Source organism: Dermochelys coriacea, chromosome 6 (genome assembly GCF_009764565.3).
Source record: "Dermochelys coriacea isolate rDerCor1 chromosome 6, rDerCor1.pri.v4, whole genome shotgun sequence".
Classification (NCBI taxonomy): domain Eukaryota; kingdom Metazoa; phylum Chordata; order Testudines; family Dermochelyidae; genus Dermochelys; species Dermochelys coriacea.
Window position 1 is genome coordinate 15689438 of NC_050073.1, and position 18321 is coordinate 15707758.

The 18321-nt window shown below is 40.8% G+C and overlaps 1 protein-coding gene across 5 annotated transcripts in view; it reads left to right on the top strand.

Moving 5' to 3' along the window:
- The first annotated feature begins 213 nt into the window (after positions 1 to 213).
- The window catches only part of KMT5B (lysine methyltransferase 5B), a 48216-nt gene continuing 30108 nt past the window's right edge, over positions 214 to 18321 (top strand). For 2 of the 5 annotated variants that reach the window (XM_038406626.2, XM_038406630.2), the window contains exons 1-3: positions 839 to 976; positions 13956 to 14198; positions 15825 to 15972. In XM_038406626.2, the coding sequence (XP_038262554.1) occupies positions 14039 to 14198; positions 15825 to 15972 (308 nt within the window). In that variant the 5' untranslated portion in view covers positions 839 to 976; positions 13956 to 14038. Of the gene's footprint in view, positions 418 to 838; positions 977 to 1044; positions 1117 to 13955; positions 14199 to 15824; positions 15973 to 18321 lie in introns of those variants that run through there. The other 3 variants (XM_038406627.2, XM_038406629.1, XM_043516298.1) reach the window with 3 other exon arrangements.

Below are 18321 nucleotides of genomic sequence, written 5' to 3' on the forward strand. Positions count from 1 at the left end.
ACAGGTGGGTATGTGGAGACGGGGGGGGTCCCCAGGGCGGGGACACTGGAAGTGTGAGGCGGGCAGATAAATCCCCTCAGGACCCCGCGGGCCGCTCCCGCCGGCGGACAAGTCTCCTCGGGGTGTGCGAGCGCCGCGCCTCGAGCGACTCTCACGCCCCGTCCGGCAGGGCGCTGAGCTCATTTTCCTTCCGCTGCCGCCGCCGGTGCCTGGTATTTAAAGGGCAATCGGCGGTGGAAGGATCCTGTTAGACTCCACTGGTGCCCGGGACTTCTTTTGGTGCTCCACCGCGGCCGCCCCGTAAATCTGCGGTGGGGCCGGAACTTGTTTCAGTGTGATTGTGAGAACCCTTCCGCTCGGCTCAGAGCCGTGTGAGAGGTCATGGGAATCGTTCGCCGTCCTGCTCTTCCGCCACAGGTGAGGCGCAGGCGGAGAGACCTGTACGGCGCTGCCCCTTCGCTCTGTGAAGTAGCGTGAAGAGACAAAAGGGCTTTATTTTGAGGCGTATTCATCCGCCGCGAGGAGCGATCTAGTCGGCCTAGGCTTGGCGTGTTCCTCCGCCGCCTTGGAGCACACGGGCAGGAGGCGCCTCTCCCGGCTGTGCGAGGCGGTGGCGGGGCTAGGACGAAGAGAAGGGACCCCGGCGCGCAGCGGAGGCGGCTCTAAGTTGTGTGAGCCAAGTGCCGGGGGCTCCCCGCGGAGAAGCAGGAAGCGGTGACTGTATCGCCACCGCTCCGCAGGGTCTCTGCGAGGGGGCCCAGGGGACTCTTTGTCGCGGGGTCCGGCGGATGGATCTCTAGGTGGCTCTGCCCCACAGCGCTTGGCCCTCGCTGCCGCCATCTTGGATTTTAATCCGCCATTTTTCCCCCTGGAATTATTATTATTTTTTTTATGATTAATTTTCCTCTGGTTGGCGCTCGGGGCAGCGGGGCCGGGGACGGCGGCGGGGATCCCAGCGCGGAGGGGCAGCCAGGCGGTAAGTGTTCAGTGGGGCTGCCAAGCGGCCAGGGGCCCTGTTTCGGGGGGGCCGTGCCCAAGGGGGCGGGGGGGGCGATCTCCTTCCGGGGAGGGGCCCCCAGCCCAGGGGTCTGCGGCTGCTGGGGGAGGGGAGTTATGGTGAGCTGGCCCGCGGGCAGTTAATGTGGGGGTGGCTCTGTCGGGGGCGCTGGGGGTGGAGGGTGTCGCGGGAGGCAGTAGCTGGGGCGGCGGGGGGCTGCACCGGGGGCACGGCTGGGATCCCGGGGCGGGCGGAGTCGGGCACCGTGGGGGTTACTAGCCAGGACCGGAGGGGATGGTGTGGGGGGTAATGTCGGGGGAGTGATGGGGGTGATGTGTGGGGCGGGGGCCGTGTGTGTGTGCGCGTCGTCCCCCCGGGGGGGGGCGTGTGTGTCTGCCCCCGGGGGGATCGCAGTGCGGCCGGGTGCCGCGGCGAGGAGAGCCTGGTCCCGCCCGCGGAGGTTGCGGGCGGTGGGCTGCTCTCTGACAGCTGACATCCTCCGGTTCTCCGCGATTTAAAGGGACCCATGTCGGCGCCGTCGGGCGGGGAGGAATTGATTGACGGGGGAAGTGGCTCTGGGTCTTCCGTCTCCTCGCTGGGTGTGGAGGAAAAGAGGGGGCTGGGTGACCGTGACACCTTTGGCTGCAGTGACCAGGAAGGATGAGGACTTCGGTCCCTTCGAAGGGACTGGGGTGTCTGTTCACATAGCCCAGAGAAGGCAGGAGGCGACCTCAAGGGGGCAGCACAGCATTAGAGAAGAAGCAGAGAGGAGACTAGCATAAAGTTGCATCTTCCCTGGTGATCTGAAGGAGCTTCCCCCTAATCCATTTCTTCCCTGCGGTTAGGAGTTGGGGAGCAGTTTCACTCTGCTTGGGTGTGTGTAACTGAGGACAGAAACTGAGGTAACTGCTGGCAGCTTATTCCAACTTTGATACTAAGAGCTCTGATCACTAGAGTTCAGTTGTAGAGTTTGCATCCTTTGTAGCTATGTTTGAATAAATAATATTACAGTCTTTTAATCTGTGTTAAATCTCTGCTGGTTGGCTTTTTATTAAACCTGTTTTGAATGGGCATTCTTGGTTCTGAAGACATTGCCATTATATTGAAACATCTCCTCGTTTCTGTTGATGAAAGACCAAAAGTTCTGAAGTTACACATTTTCCTTCCTCATGATCCCTGTTGTATCCTCATCCAGAATCAAACTTCTACTGGGGACTTTGAATTAAATGGTCTTTTAAGAAATTCCTCTCTGAAAAGGAGAAACCAGGGGGAAAATGTGTGACATTTTACAGAGGTGTCTTAACAAATCTGTGACAGAATCCTTTTATATATAGTCTTGAATAATTACCTATTGGTTTCTGTGTATTGATCACATATGTTTATAATATTTCCATTGAAATCTAGGGTAAATTGAAAGCGCATGCATTCTGCCTTCAACAAAACACTTAAAAACTGATTACATTGTAAATTAGCAAATTAAAGGTGAGTTTTATTTGAGCCAAATGAGCTTCAGATTATATAGTGACTATAGAAATAAAGTTGCACTCTAATTTATTAAACTTGAAATAACCCCAATCTTATGAATTTTAAATTTATCAGAACTATTAGAATGTTTTCATAATACAGCTGTGTATATACATACACACACACACACACACACACACACACACGCCCCCTTCAATTTCATTTTTCTTAAAAGTTAACCTCTAGGTTGAATTTGTTCAAGATAGCTGAAATATACTAATATCTCAGAAGTAGAATGGTAGTAAAGTGCATTTGAAACATAATTAAATTGCCCTAATATAACATTTTCTTTGGTTAAAAGACATAAGAGTCCTAAATTCTGTTTGTTTGTTTTTTCATCAAAGTAACACCTAATTAAAGAGTAGAAATAAAATTTGTTGAATGAAGCTACATCATTTTACTTAGTAAATGAATGTTTATATATCTTGATCTTTCTAAATGCATGTCGTGTTAGAACAGATCCATGTGTATTCATTATAAACATTGAAGAAGGTTTCGTATATGTTAGTTCTAATCTGATACATTGTGCTGCTATAGGACTGCAGTTCCCAGTATTCCTTTCAGTTCATACAGTACACTGGTTTAGCCCAAGACATATATACCCTAACTTATCACAATAAGGATTCTTTGTTATCTCGCATGATTTTACCATGAATGTCTGTCAGTCTGCTGTTCTGAGGTAGCCTCTGCATATTCCCACTTGTGGAATATAGCCTTCTAGTGTCACTGAGCTTCATAAATCTTTTAGAAAAGTAGTGACTTTTGGGACTGCATGAGTGTTCCCTCATGACACCGAACATTTGGAGCCAAAATGATAGAGAGATGCAATACCATTAGTGTGCATTTGTTTCCTTTCCATGGTCATTTACAGGCATAGGACTTCTGCTTTGTGTACAGAGGCTTGGTTGGTTTGTTTTCCCCCTGTCTATTACTAATTTTTGGTAATGTAAATAGCTTTAGGATTTACATGTGTAGATTTTTTGGACTTTGGGTTCTGAGGCATCATGTCTGATCTGGACCCCACGGAATCAGTGGTGGGGGAAAAGTCTGGTCTAGGTGGTAGTATCTCATGGTTCCCTGTCCTCATAGGATTGGATGCATGAACTCAGTGTATAATGTTTCTTGGGGGGGAAAAGGCCATTGCTTGGACAGTTGTTCAGAATGCTGAACCTTCATTCCTTGGACCTGAAGGGTTCTCGCACTAAGCCTCCTGCTTTGCTAATTATGGAGGCCTTATGAACTAGATCCATGGATCTGTCCTTGCCTCAGTGCCCCATATCTGTGTGGGGACAGAGTAACTCTTCGTCTGCTTCAGACCCCTTTAAAGTAGGGAAGCAGAAACCTTTGATGTCAGGTCCAAGATTTTCGTCCAGCTCCATGATGACAGAATGCTCTGTGTTCTCTTCTGAGACAGAGTTGATACTGCGGTAGCCAGCTCTATTGTCTCTGATGGCTCTGACATCAGAGACAATTGTTTGCTCCGAGACAGGTACCAGCTGATCTAGTGAATATGCCGCTTTCAGCATTGGAGACTTTCTGTTTTGGGGGTAGTGTTAGTTCTTTGGTGGCAGTGCATTTTTATCCCATACAGTCCATTCATCTTCAGAGGTATTTTGTGGTGAGTTCTCCTTTGAATCTGGGAGTGTAGCAGGCTCTGAGAGTTCAGAGTCTCTAGTGTGTGTGGTGGGGGGGAGGTGTTGCCTGTGTTGGCCACAACAACATCCGAGATGGGCTTGGAGGCTCTCCTGAACAGCTCCATTCACAAGAGCTTTGATTGGGTAGATTCTCATTCCCCTTTGGTCTCTGCTATAAGTCTTTTCTCTGAGGTTTTCAGGATCCTTGGAACAGTCTTCTCCAGATTCCTTTTCCATGCCTTCCCTTTAAATTCAACTCATGTTGAAACATCCCACATCTTGGGGTAGGTCCGCACAACAAAGAAAAACCTGCAGCTGGCCCATGCACCCAACTCGTGTCCAGGCTGTGGCCTGTTTCATTGCTGTGTAGGCCCAAAGAGACTAAGGGCTCTAGGGTTGGATGCTCTGCTCCATCTGACAAAAATCAAGAAGATGTATTGGGCAGAAGTGTAGTTTTTTGTTTGTTGGAGATTCATGTTTATAATTATCAGGCTGTTGTGCCCCAATATCGAATCAGACTTTGGTACATGATGCTCCCTTTACTTGATTATCTCTTGAAGTAGGAAGAAAAGGAAGTGAGACGACATTGCTGAGGGGTGTGGTTCCTAAGAATGCCCTCTGTGTGTCATCAATAACTGGGATCTGACATCATGCTCTGCTTGCATTTGCTGGCATCACTACATAAAGGCTAGGCACCTTATGGCAAAATGGGGGATTTCTCCTTTAATGGGAAGACCTTGTTCAGTAGCAAGACCAATGAGATACTGAAGAAGATGAAGTTTTGGTCTCTTGTTCAATCATCATTGGGGCTATCCAATGTAGGCCGTAGTTTTTGTCCAGACCCAAAAATAATACCTTCTACTGCTTCACTTTAACCTTCTCTCCAGAAGTCTCAACTGTGTCAAACTAAAAAGGCAGGGTAAGAGGAGGTATTTTAAACAAATATGGTTCTTAGTGTTCACTGTTCTCCCTACCCAACCTTAAATTTACCTGAGAGCCTAGTCTTAATTTTAATTTAACTCTCTCCTCATCTTCTTCCTTTGGGAGACCATTTGATAGCTTCCTTGTGGTGTAAAGTGGAACTACTACTGATCTCTGGGTGTTGGAGTGTATGACCTAACTTCATCCTGTGCCACTTCTCAAATCCCTCTTTTCCCTTTCCCTCTTCAGAAATTCCTCTTGCGATGATGTGGGTTCCTTGTTAAGGCTGAGCACTACAAAGAAGGTTCTAATACAGTAAAAAGAGTGGCCGTCATTTGAGCTTTTTCCACTTTGCAAAAGGAAACATTGGGGTTTTTATCCCATTGTGAGCCTGCAGTGGTTGAACTGATGCGTCAGACGGTTTTGTTTTTCCATACAGGTTGAATTGTGACTGCTATGAAAGCAAACCAGGTTCTATGAATGTAGTTGGTTGTATCTTCTTTTAATTCAAATTATAATGAGAAGCTTGTCTATTGGCTTTAAATAATGCAATTACTAATGAAGGATGTCTAGTGTGGCAGATTAGAGTAAATGCCACTTCTTTAGTTTATATCGCTTTTGTTGTGGATGTGTTGAGGCTTATTTTAAAGTTTCCTTTTACACTGAATTAAGCACTACATCTCGGATATAGTGAATATTGCAGAAGTGAGTCCATAGCTTATTTTGATTTCATTCTTTGAGCACCATACGTTTAAACTTAAACTGGCCTGGGCCACCTTACCAGTTTTTGTGGCTATAAAGTCATACTTTACTAAAATTAAAGAAATTCCATTATGGTTCCAAAGGCAACAATAACTCGTATGTCTTGCCACTATATAGTGTTAACTGTAATGTCTTAGATCATCCCTACCACAATGATGCCTCTTCATAGTACAGCAGTACAGGTAATAGTCCCATTAAACATATGAGTAGTCCACTCATTTTTAAGGATTTATATAAGTATTTGCAGGATATGTGCCCGAGTTTTGTGAAACTACGGTTTTGCATTTCTTGTTAGCGTATGTAAAATCTCAAAGGTAACTTTTTTGTTTAAAATTTATGCTTTAATCCATATATTAGGTTTTATTTTTTGAGACCGTGAAGACATTTTTGATCAGTTTAAAAAAAAAAAACTTGAGGGAAAAACTCAAGTTTTGCAAAAGCTTGTTTTTACAAAGAATTTAAGACCAATGAGAAATCTTTCCAAAAATTTAAAAAAGCAAAACCACTGTTTTAAATGGACACTTTTGCAGTGTTTGAAGTCTATGTCCAAACTCTTTATCACTGCAATCTGTTACACTGCCTCTAAAAAGAATAAAACAGACTTGATTGACTTTCATTTTCCCCACTGAAAAATGTAAACAGCATAAATACTGAAAAGTAAAGTGGATTTTTAAAAACTATTATAGATATTACCTTAGATTATTAGAACTATATAATACAGGTAAGCAGACTTGTTTGTCTGTTATGATTATGTTGCCAGTGTCCCAGTTTTAAGTTTACTTAAAATCTTGCATATTCTCTAGCCCAGGCATCCTTCAGAGCATGCAAAACTTGAAATTAGTAGCTTGGGTGCTCAATGGAAAGGCCGTCAAGCTTACCTTTCACCCAATCAACAAGAGTCCAGCATACCTGGCAACTTTTTTTGCTGGATATTCACTGCCAGTTACAAAACATGCTTTCTAGAGCTTGGTGCTCTGTGTAGTAAAGCTCCAGTCTGTATGAAAATTGTATTTAATGTGTCATCTAAATAAACACAGTAGGGAATTCAAGGGAGGTATGGTTTATTTACAGCTAGGTCCAGAACAGCCAAATGTTAAAGAATGTGTAATTCCTTTGTGAGTTTGAGGGATGGAACTAGTCAGTCTATAGCTTCTGTAATGTGTTACCTAAGTATTTTTAGGCCAAATTTTTTCAAACCTATCAGACATTTGTTTGTGTTAAGGGATAAATCCATAGCAAGCTTCCATTTTTAAAAAGATGAGTTGTCTTCTGAGATATTTCAACACAAAAGGTATCTCAAAAACTTACTTTTGAAAAATACATTTTTATATCTCAGAATTGGCCAAACTGAACCGTTATAAACTTCCCATAACATTTCACCTTTGGTTCAGAAGTACAAGAAACTTCAGAGGAAAAGGTAACTGTTACAGAAGCTGTAACTATGTGAAAATAGAACTTTATAAAAAGTACATTCTGAGTTATATTGCAGCACTCTAAGGGTAGGTCTACATCTATGGCAGTGTGCAGAGTACAGACACTGCACGCCTAGGTAGTGTAGTGTGGGTATAAATACCAGTGTAGACACTGAGGCACTGTTTAGGTGAGTAGAGTGCCCTACGTGCCTGAATCTTAAGAAATGTGTCCTATGTGGCTCTTTACTCACCCAAGCAGTGCCTCCATCTACACAGCTATTTTTAGCAATGTAGTGTTCTGCTACCAGAGCCTTTCCCTGCTGCCATGAAAGACTTGGGTGGGAAAATTCTCTGGCAGGGGGTGGGTAGCAGGGAAAAGTCCCCCCCCCCCCCGAGTCTTTTACTGCTGCATGTAACTGCACACCACAGTGAGTGTGGATGCAGCTTGTTTTTCACTGTGGCGTGTAGCTACATGTACCCTACACTGTGCTACAAGTGTAGACTAGGTCTAATATTGGTGGTGTGATTTCATTAATACTGTAATAAGCAATGTGGGCAAGTGACATGAAGAAAACTTGTGAAATGAGTATTGCAAGAATGCTTTTAAATAGGGTGCTGCCAGTTCTAATTCTTTGACTAACCACAGGACTTTACATTTTACACTGCTTTCTAGGGATGTGTATTAATGTAAATATGGCATTTTTACATATATGATTAGCCACTTTATCTTTGTGTAACTTATAATTTTGAGCATTCAGAGAGCACAGTAATGGAGGCTATTTTTTTTTTGTTTGTTTGTTTTTTTTAAAGTAGATCTCCAACAGAGTTCAGAAACTGATAAATGTAATTGAATTTATCATCTTGAAGTCAGCACTCAGTGTCTGGATGCGAGAGATGTGGAGTGAGATTAGGCTGTACGTTGAAACTAAGGGCTTGTTTGCACAGTGAAATTTACCAGTATAATTTTACTATAGTTATACTTCTGTAACTCCCCATGTGATAAGAGTTACACTGGTGTAATTAGGCTAGTAAATTTCCTGCAGAGAAGCCCCAAGTTAGAACTTATTTATGTAGTTACAGGGTTATGTAGCCTGAAAGACTAACAAGGACCCTTTAAATGTATGTGGAGGGTGAGAATTTACCCCCAAGCAGAGGTTTCTACCACTTGAAAAGGAAGAAGAGCCTGAGATTCCATCAAATACACAGGGATTTCGTTATTGCCATTCTAATGTGGCTACATGGCTATTACAGTGATGAGTGGCAGATCTGTTACAGAAAAATGTAATTTCTCTTTAATTTCTCTTTAATTGTTCAAATTAAATAGTGTTGCACAATGTCCCTCATTTGAACGTTAGAATTATTTCAGAATTTAATTTAAACCTCATAAAATCTACCATTGGCCCATGATACTTCTCCAGCTGTGAGGGTGGTGTGGTGTGTTTTTTGTTGTTGTTTTTTTTTTGCGTAATGCAGGTTTGATTCTGAACCTTTGGTTGGTGTGGTGAGTGAGTCTCTTGCTTTGTTTTGCTTTGATGCCTCCATCTGACCTAGCAACAGTGTTGGTCACCAAAGAAATTCTGTTTTTTGGACCTTGATACCAGATCTTGGAGGTAGTGTGTGTTAATTAGGAAGAAATTCAGTGTAGGGCCAAGTTGCAAATACATAATACACAAAATTCTGCAGACATCTACAGCTGGCTTGCAAACTAAAACTGTTTAATGCCAATCCAATATAAAAGAGATGGGAGTGGTCAGACAAATAAAAGTTGGGTCCCAGTGGGGCCTGCAGAGAAGTCCACTGCGCCTTCCTTGCTGTTAGAGTGTAAATTGTTTTGGAGTTTTCACCAGAATTGCATCTGTATCCTACTTAGGGGAGTTCCTGTCTCTTGCATTTGGCTTGACAAGTATCTGTCTATTAAATTTTCATAATTAGTACTTAATTGCATTTTAATCTTTTGGCTAGAGACCATTTTTACCTTTAAAATTGAGCAAATGAGCCTTGCTTTTTTCCCCCCACCTCCCCCCCCATGGATCTCTCTCCTGTCCCCCTTTTTTTCTTGTTTTATCCCAACTGTTATTGTCTTGTAGTATTCCCCTTCTCAGTGTCCCCCTCCCTCTTTCCCCACAAAGAATTGTACCAATGCTGAATTTACAAACAGTGCTGCTTCAGTGGCATCTGCAGAACCAGAGTTAAACTGACTCAAGCCTAGTTTCCTCCTTCATGTAGCATGTTTGTTTTCCTGGCTGAAGTGTAACTGATGTGTTTCTTTCACGTGTCAGAGTTGGCAGAAACACTCGCCTGTTATTTGGACAGAAGCACTTAATGTGGTTACGTTAGAACTCGTCTCCTACCAATAAAAAGTTCCTCCAACGGACTTCAGTTGCCTGTACTTCATTTTATTGTAGCTTGGCAAAATTCAGTCGATGTAAAAAGATGCTGGACTGAATTCATGTCCACGTGATATTTGTTACCTCTTCACAGCAAAGAGTTGCTAAAACAGATTTAATTGGAATACATGTAATCTGCCTCCATAGCTATAGTGGCTTAACCAAAACTTGCTGCTGCAAAGCTTTTCTGAGGAAAATTCCAAACCATTTTTTTATCATATGCTTTCCATTGCATTCTAAATACTTTCACTTCATATTATGATATGACAATTATCAGAAAAGGTTCTTGAACCTCTATATCTTTGCATTAGAGTTCTAGTAGGTTTTGGAGCTTGTAGTTTTGTTAAATCTTCTGTCCCTACTTGTCATGTTTTTCCTTTACCTTTTTGTTTGAATAATTATTTGCAGTCTTTTGGCAGTATTTCTAGCCATCTGTATTACAAACGTTTACTTTATTATATGGCACTGAGCACTTTGGAGGCATAGGATACCTAATATAATTACTTTTAACTGAGGAAAACATGCACTGAACAATGTGACATACTTTTCCTAAATGTTGGGAATTTAGAAAAATCTTTGAGCGCAGTACATATAAAGTATCTGATTAGGTCACTAAAAATCTTGCAATCTAATCTGCTAGGATACGCTTTTCAACTGGTAATACTGTAAATTGAGTATGACAAGCTCATTGTGTACAGTACATTTATGCTATGAAACGGACCCTGCTTTTTCAATTTAAATCTGACTCCAATACCTAAATGCAATTTTCAGATTGTTTAGAACTGGATCACTTGATCATGAGGATCAAAGTACAGTCATGTACAGCAGTAATGTCTTGCTGATATTATAATAAATTGTGCAAAAGGCTGTGAACAAAAAGCGAGGTTTGCTGGTCATTTACATACTGTAGATTTTCTGCTCTAATTGTGACACTACTTACTCCTGGCCCATTGAGCTAGACATAATTTTTTACATGGCCTAGTAGGTGTAGTGGTAGCCTCAGGCCATTAGATCACTATCCGTTTTAAACTATGAATTTTAAATTAACAGACTTAACCTTTGCTTTTGATGTCTTTCCCTTTCCCCCGCCCATCCATTTCTAATGTTCTCCATTGTCTCTGCTGTTTGTGTTCCTTATTAGTTCATTCTGTTTTTATTGCTCTTTGTAATGTTAAGTTGTACTTTACAATTCAAAACAAATTGGTGTTCTATCAGGAGGTATACTAGAAAATAATCTTCTTACTTGATCACATATGTATCCATCAGTTCTGACAGTTGAGGAGTATTCTACTTAGAAACTAGGCACACTCAGAACTTTTAAGTGGACCTTTGGAACTCATAAATTCTGTCTCCTCTGCTTCTAGAAGCTGTAGTTAACTGCTGCAATATAATTCCCTCAGATATCAGTACTTGCAATGGGATATTTCCCTATTGGGGATCAACATGTTGGTTTTTTTCTTTATTTACAACTCCAGGACCATTGCTTGAAAACATTTACTAGTCTTTTATGTGTGTGGCAAACAGATATTTGACTGTAAAGTCACATCATTCTCATTACTGTCTTTGCCATTTTCCACTCAGATTCCAACACTTGAGAATCTGAGATAGAAGTGAATGCTTTATACTGTGTAAAAATTGGGATTCTCATCTTTTTGGTACTATCAGTCATTGATTTCTAGCACCAACGATGTAAAGAATATCTATTACCAAAATCCTATGATGATGGTACAAAATTTTTTTGCTAGTCATTATGGTTTGAATTATAGCTTTCACTGCTCTCTCAATCTAGCAGGTTTTCTTTTGTTACCAGTTGAGAGATTAATAAAGCAAATCCCAGATTTTGGTCTAATGTAACTTTTAATCCCTACAAGTCCTTCAAAATTCCATTTATCCAGATGTTTCAGGGACAGTTAATTTTCAGTGGGGATTTCCTGAACTTGGTTTCAAAACTGAAGTGTTTTGTATTTATCAGCACTGAATGATCTACCAAAGAATTTGAGCACCATATGATATCCATCACTTGTTTGGTCATTTTGTCCAAATGCAATATTGGCTCTAAATGTAAGCATCATCGCTCAGAGCTGATTTAGATAGTTCTGCTTAAGGCTGTGACTTTTTTCAGGAAAAATTTTAATAACTGTCCGAGCAGAGGTGCAGAAAACAAGGATATGTCAAAGGGAATGGGGGGGCCCCATAAGGTGGAGCTGTGATTGGACAGCGAGCCCACTGTACACTTGCCTTGCAGCAACGGCTCTTATCCCACGGGGCTGGGCCCCCTTCCCTGCTCCAGGCATCACGAGCTGGCCAATGTAGTCACAGCACCATTCAGGTTTGGTGCATCTGCCCCTATGGAGATAGTGTGGATGTAGGCCATATTCAATTGGCATTGTGACTCTGTGGGTCAGCTTGCAACACCAGTCAAATTTGGCCCTCTGCACCTCCTGCGACCATGTGGACCAGTTTGCAATATTTGAATGGGTAAAGAGCTGCTGCTGTGGGGCTCACAGACTTCATTCAAATTCACCATTACAGTGAATACTGTAATCCCCGTGTCAATATTGTAGCTTAAGGCCATGTCTACACTAGAGACCTTACAGTGGCATAGCTGTGCCGATGCAGCTGCATCATTGTAAAATCTCCTGTGTAGCTGCTCTGTGCGGATGGAAGAGAGCTCTCCCATCATAATTAAACCAGCCCCAATGAGTGGTGGTAGATGTCAGTGGGGGAGTGTCTCCAGCTGACATAGCTCTGTTGACACCAGCACTTCTGTTGGTGTAACTTATCTCGCTTAAGGGGGTGCAGGTTTTTTCCACACCCTTGAGCAACATAAGTGATACCAATAAAAGTGCTAATATAGACATAGCCTAAGTTATGGCTGTGTGAAAGCCTTATACAAACAAGAGAAACTGTCTAAGACCTAAATTTGTTAGTCTTTAAGGTGCCACAAGTACTCCTTTTCTTTTTGTCTAAGACCTGGATCCTTTAAGTGCCTTCCAAATATGCTCTAGTGCAGGGGTCGGCAAACTTTCGGAAGTGGTATGCCGAGTCTTCATTTATTCACTCTAATTTAAGGTTTTGTGTGCCAGTAGTACATTTTAACGTTTTTAGAAGGTCTCTTTATATAACTAAACTATTGTATGTAAAGTAAATATGGTTTTTAAAATGTTTAAGAAGCTTCATTTAAAATGCAGAGCCAGCCACCCCTCCCCCCACCCCCCGGACCAGTGTCAAGGACCCAGGCAATGTGAGTGCCACTGAAAATCAGCTCGTGTGCCGCTTTTGGCACACGTGCCATAGGTTGCCTACCCCTGCTCTAGTGCTTACAGTTGAATATGGGGTAGACTGCAGCAGTGCATCACCAGATTCCATTGCAGGCACTGGGCTACAGCTTCCCTTGAGGAGGGCATGATAGTCAGATATTTTACCCCTGGAGCCTCCTCTGGCCTATTGTATGTACCATTTTTATAAGTGGTCAAGCTGTGTGTGTTTTGAAAACATGATTTAAAATGAAACTTTGAACCATGTTGTTTCCATTAGAAATGTCAAACACTTACTGGGTAACATTCCCCCGATATTTTCTCATATAGAGGTATCAAGTTTGCTTACCCAGTTTCAAAGCCTCCACTGCTGTGGATCAGGTAGCTATTGCAAATGATCAAAAATAAATAAGGGTGTCTCTGATGGCTCCTGCCAGGGCTTCTAGTTTGAGTCATGTGAAATCTGTTTTTGTTTCTGTGCCCTGAGTGTTGCCAGAAAGTTATTAATTCTGTCAGTATAATGCCAGTTGACCACCATCACCTATGCTGGTTAAGTTTATAGCTTAAGATTAATCTTTTTATAAAAAATGTAGGACTCCTAGTATTTACAAGCTCGATAGATCAACTCGGATTGTAAACTGTTTTGCAGTGAGGAACTTCATTGGATTACCATATGGTACCGTAAGCGTATGAAGTACTTTATAGACATAAGTAATGCCTTTCAGCATTAACCAGCACATTTGCTGATACTCTCTTCTTGTTTCTTCAAAGACATGGTGCTTTGACATGCATAACTTGCACAGTTGTGCATCCTGATCAGGGAAACCTTTGTTTGTATCAAAGTATAATTCCTTTAAATATTTCAAACAAGCAAGTACTCAGTTGGTTTCTTGATTTTTTTTTTTTTTTTAAAGCCTATGGTTCTTGTAATTTGTTATAGTTGTACAATAATTCTTACCGTTCCTGAGCACCTCTGAGACTTTCTTAAAACTGTGTTTTTGAAAATGGCTTCTCATTTAGTTTTAATCTTTTTGTATATTTTGGTGTTTTGTTTCCACTAGGAATTGAAACTGAAATTATTGACCCACTTCTCCAAGCCTTTTGAAAAGTGACTAAATGCAACTGGGTCAGGTTGTCTGTGGGAATGAAGTGGCTGGGAGAATCCAAGAACATGGTGGTGAATGGCAGGAAAAATGGAGGCAAGTTGTCTAATGAACATCAGCAGAATGAGTCCAAGTTGCAGCACACTGGAAAGGAGAATCCAAAGACTAGCAAAAATGGAGTTGAGAGAAGATCAAGCAGATGTATGTACATGTTTATGGGGTTGGGTTGTGATGTGAATCATAGTTTAGCATCTTGCTTACTGATTTGTTAGCTTTTTAATTGCTTATTCTGAAATCTTGAGATACATGGTTAGTTCACTGGGAAGGCTGTTGTCCCCACATACAGTTAGCAGTAGAATAATTTTTATTATGCTTGTAATTCAGTAGTGATATTTCAGAAATAAGTGTCTATTAAATCCCATTGAAAAGTTAAATGCAAATGATTTAACTTTGATTTATTTTGAATTAAGTGGAAAAAATTTGCATACAGCAAACATCCTTAATATGTGATGGCTAAGAACTAACATGGTTGCATGGACTTTAGACGTATTTTAAAATAATTTGTCCACAAATCTTGTGGAACCAGTTGTGAAAGTTACATAAATATACATGCTTGTATACATAAACCCCAATTTTATTAGTCACACTTACATCAGTAATCCATTGTAAAACTGAGGTTTCTTAAAAAAAAAAAAAAAAATTAAAAATTTTTATTATGAATTTCAAGTATAGGACCAGATATAAATTTCAGGTAACACTGGTATTTGGAGTTTGGAAAATCAGGCTTTGCTTTTATGTTGTTACTTGTTAATTTGATATCTCTGAGGCAAATATTGCTGAATTGTTTACTGGTAATGATTTTGCGAGCACATATCCATGGCTTTAGGCACCCTTGACAGTATTTTAAAAATCAAATTACACCATCCATTCTGCATAGCCTTACTAAACAACAATCTCCCCTTTGCGTCCTCACTTCCCCCTTCCTGACGACTCATCACCCTCATAATTATCCCCTTTAGATCTTTTTGCACGTCTGAAATGTTAAGAGATTTGGGTTACTTTATTCTGGGTGAAATGGTACAAGTTCAAAGGTCAAGGAGAACATTCTGCCAGCAATCCCCTTTCTTGCGGATCTTAGAGTACTGTTATAATAACCTTTTAAATTCTGGTACGCACCTATAAAAAGCATGCTTCCAAGCATAGCCCCAGCTTCATTTTCTGAATGGTTTTGAGAGGTTTTTGTGAAGCATGCTGCAATAATCTAATCTCTAGGCAAGGAAGGTACATGAGACTGTTTGCAAGGTCTGCATCTGAAAGAAACATCAATTTTCTGGCCATATTTAAATAATAGGAGATCACCTAAACCAAATTCTAGGTCAGACCAGGATTAGAGAAAGCTGACGTTTTATCTGGTCTTTTGCCCTGTCCAAGAAAGATGACATCCTAATTGGTTCATGGCCCCTTGCCACAGAGACCAAAGGAGATCAAATAAAACAAAAGAATGAGAACCTACATCATGCACTCACAGGGCAGAGCTCACACTGTTGGTCCTCACTTCTTCCCCTCTCCCATTATACTTCCAATCAACAAAACAGGCTGCTGGAATCCCTGGTGATAGCAGAATGGTCTCTCTTAAAGGGACTTACTTTAGCTGGTGTCCCAGTTGATTGAGGTTATCCAAGCCAGAGCTGCATTAGTTCAGTGCCTCACACTTCTTGTTGCTGTAGTATCCTTGGTGGAGTTGCCCTTTTAAAGGGAGGATACTGTAAGATTGAATAGTTAACCTTTTCTATTTAAGTAACCCTGGTGTTTTTTGCTTTTTCGCAGGTAGTGGTGCTTCAGGATTTGAGGGCCAAAGTCGCTACGTGCCTTCCTCTGGAATGTCTGCCAAGGAGCTGTGTGAAAATGATGACCTAGCAACTAGTTTGGTTCTTGATCCCTATTTAGGTTTTCAGACACACAAAATGAATACTAGGTAACTTTGTTTGTTTGCCTTTATTTACCTAGCAGAGAAATAATCATCTTAGTGATGTAGATAGTAAAGGGTAAATGAGGAGTTCCTTGTATATCTGTAGAAATTTACAAAATGGTAATGTCTGTTTTTATACTCTTGTTCTATTGGGTATCTTTAGCCTTCAGAGTGGTGCTGCTCTGGTAAAATTTGTTACTTCAGGTGTTGGACTTCCTTCAGTCTCTGATTTATTAAAAGGCTTGGTAACCATTTAAATGTTGTTGGCACTACGGCCAACAATCTCAAACAAGTGCATGCAAAATCCCACTAGAGGGATGCAATTCAGATTGTCTGTATGCATTCCTATATACATGTACACACTCAGGACTTGCGCACCCAAGTCAGATGTATACATTTGTACTTGGACACACGTCTTACTGAAAACTTGAACCTAAAATTGGTGTGGATCGGTGTCTGGTTTTTGAGAGTTTGTTCCTATTTTTCAGAAATACTACAGATTATACACAGTCTGTAACATCCTGTTCAATTGTTGCCTGTGTATGGATTTTTATTGCAGTAGTTTAATTCTGTATGCTTACCAAACATACTTACAATTGTGGGAGGAACTGTCTCTCTTATTTTGTTAGGCATTGTATAAACACAATGGGGCCGGACCTTGATCTCAGTTGGAGCCTTATTACAAATAAAAAATCAGATAATTCAACCAGTTCATGCTAATATTTCCTTGAATAAATTTTGATTTTCAATAAATCAAAACAAAAAATATTTAACTATTATGTTAGAATAATTTTTATCTAAACACGACTATTTATATACAATCCCATTACTAGATTGTTGCTGTATTTTACTAGGTCAAATAGGTCTTGGATGTAGAAAAACAGGTTGACCAATATGAATGCGAAATTAATTCATGTTGTCATGCAATAAAAATAATTCACTAGTAAGGCTTTACACATTAGGGTTACAGTGGTGCAGTGGAGTGTTAACAAACTCTTGAAATCTGCAGGCCCGTTCTAAAAAGCTGCATTTTCAGAACTCAGCATCCATCCTTTTGCCCTTCATTTAAGGAATGCTTTCATTCTTCAGGTGTACTTCAGGGTATTGGTTAGAATAGCATCTTGAGTCCACAGTAAAACTGCCTATTTAGGTAAGGATTCTTAAGGTCCTTGTTACCGCAGTATTTGAGCATCTGCTGTAGTTGGCCCAGCTGATTACAGATGCTCCTGCAGTTAAAGGAGCCCTCTTTCTATTGCATGGGAAGTCAGATGAAGGAGATGGGTATATACATGATTCGGTAGCTTCCTGTCAAGGCAATGATCGTGCAGAGAAATTATTTCTCCTTTCTTCATTTTATGATTGACATGCCGACTTCATAAATGTAGTCTTATAACCAGAAAACATTACACAATGAGCAAACTACATTTCTTCAGTTTTTTTTTGTTTCTGTTTTAAGATGTTACTATTTCAAACAGATGGCTGTAAAACAAGACTATCACCATGAATTTCTTCCTTTCTCAGACGTGTAAAACAGTTACAGGCAGTGTACAATTAGACTTCAAGGGTAATAGTTATTAAATTTGAAGCTGTGTAGGAAACATTTTAGTGAAGCTTAAATTTTCTCAATTCTGTTGAGAGAGTGTCTTATTGCAATGAATTAAAATAAAGGCATCAGCATAGTTCTTATTTAGCGCCCCTTGGTCACATCTGGTTATTGTCAGGGTAGGACAGCTTGGATTTTGTTGCTTTTATCTAGTAAGGTGGTTTTTTTTTTTTTTTCTTTTGCATTGACTTGAGGTAAAAAAACTTCAGATGCAGAATGACTAGAGAATTCTTCAGGGAATAAGAAACACTAGTATCAGGACATACCATGATAGTAGAAATTAAATTAGTTTCACAACTCTTAATTTTGGAACATCTTCAACTTCAGTGTTAAGAGGTCTTGCAAACATTACACTATGTATATTGAAGTGTCTAAAAACAAAATATCCAGTCACAGTAGAAAATGAACTTTTTTCCTTTACATCTTCAGGCAAGTTGAGAGGAGGCTGCTATGCAAATGGTTGTCACAAATATTCTACAGTAATCTTGAAGATGTTTTGTATCTGATTTTGCATATGGTTACAAGGCTTGTATTTATGTAAACAGTCTAAGACAAGGCTGATTGAAGGTCTACTTTCATTTACATCTCTGGAAGCCAACATCCTATTTTCTGCTGCAATTGGATAAATATACAAATATCTTTGTCTTAAACCCACAGAGAAAATTTGTGTATGATTTAGCAGTTAAAGGTTCTTTAACGATTTGTTATTTGCACAGAAATCATTGGGCAGGGCAAGACAAGACATATTTAAA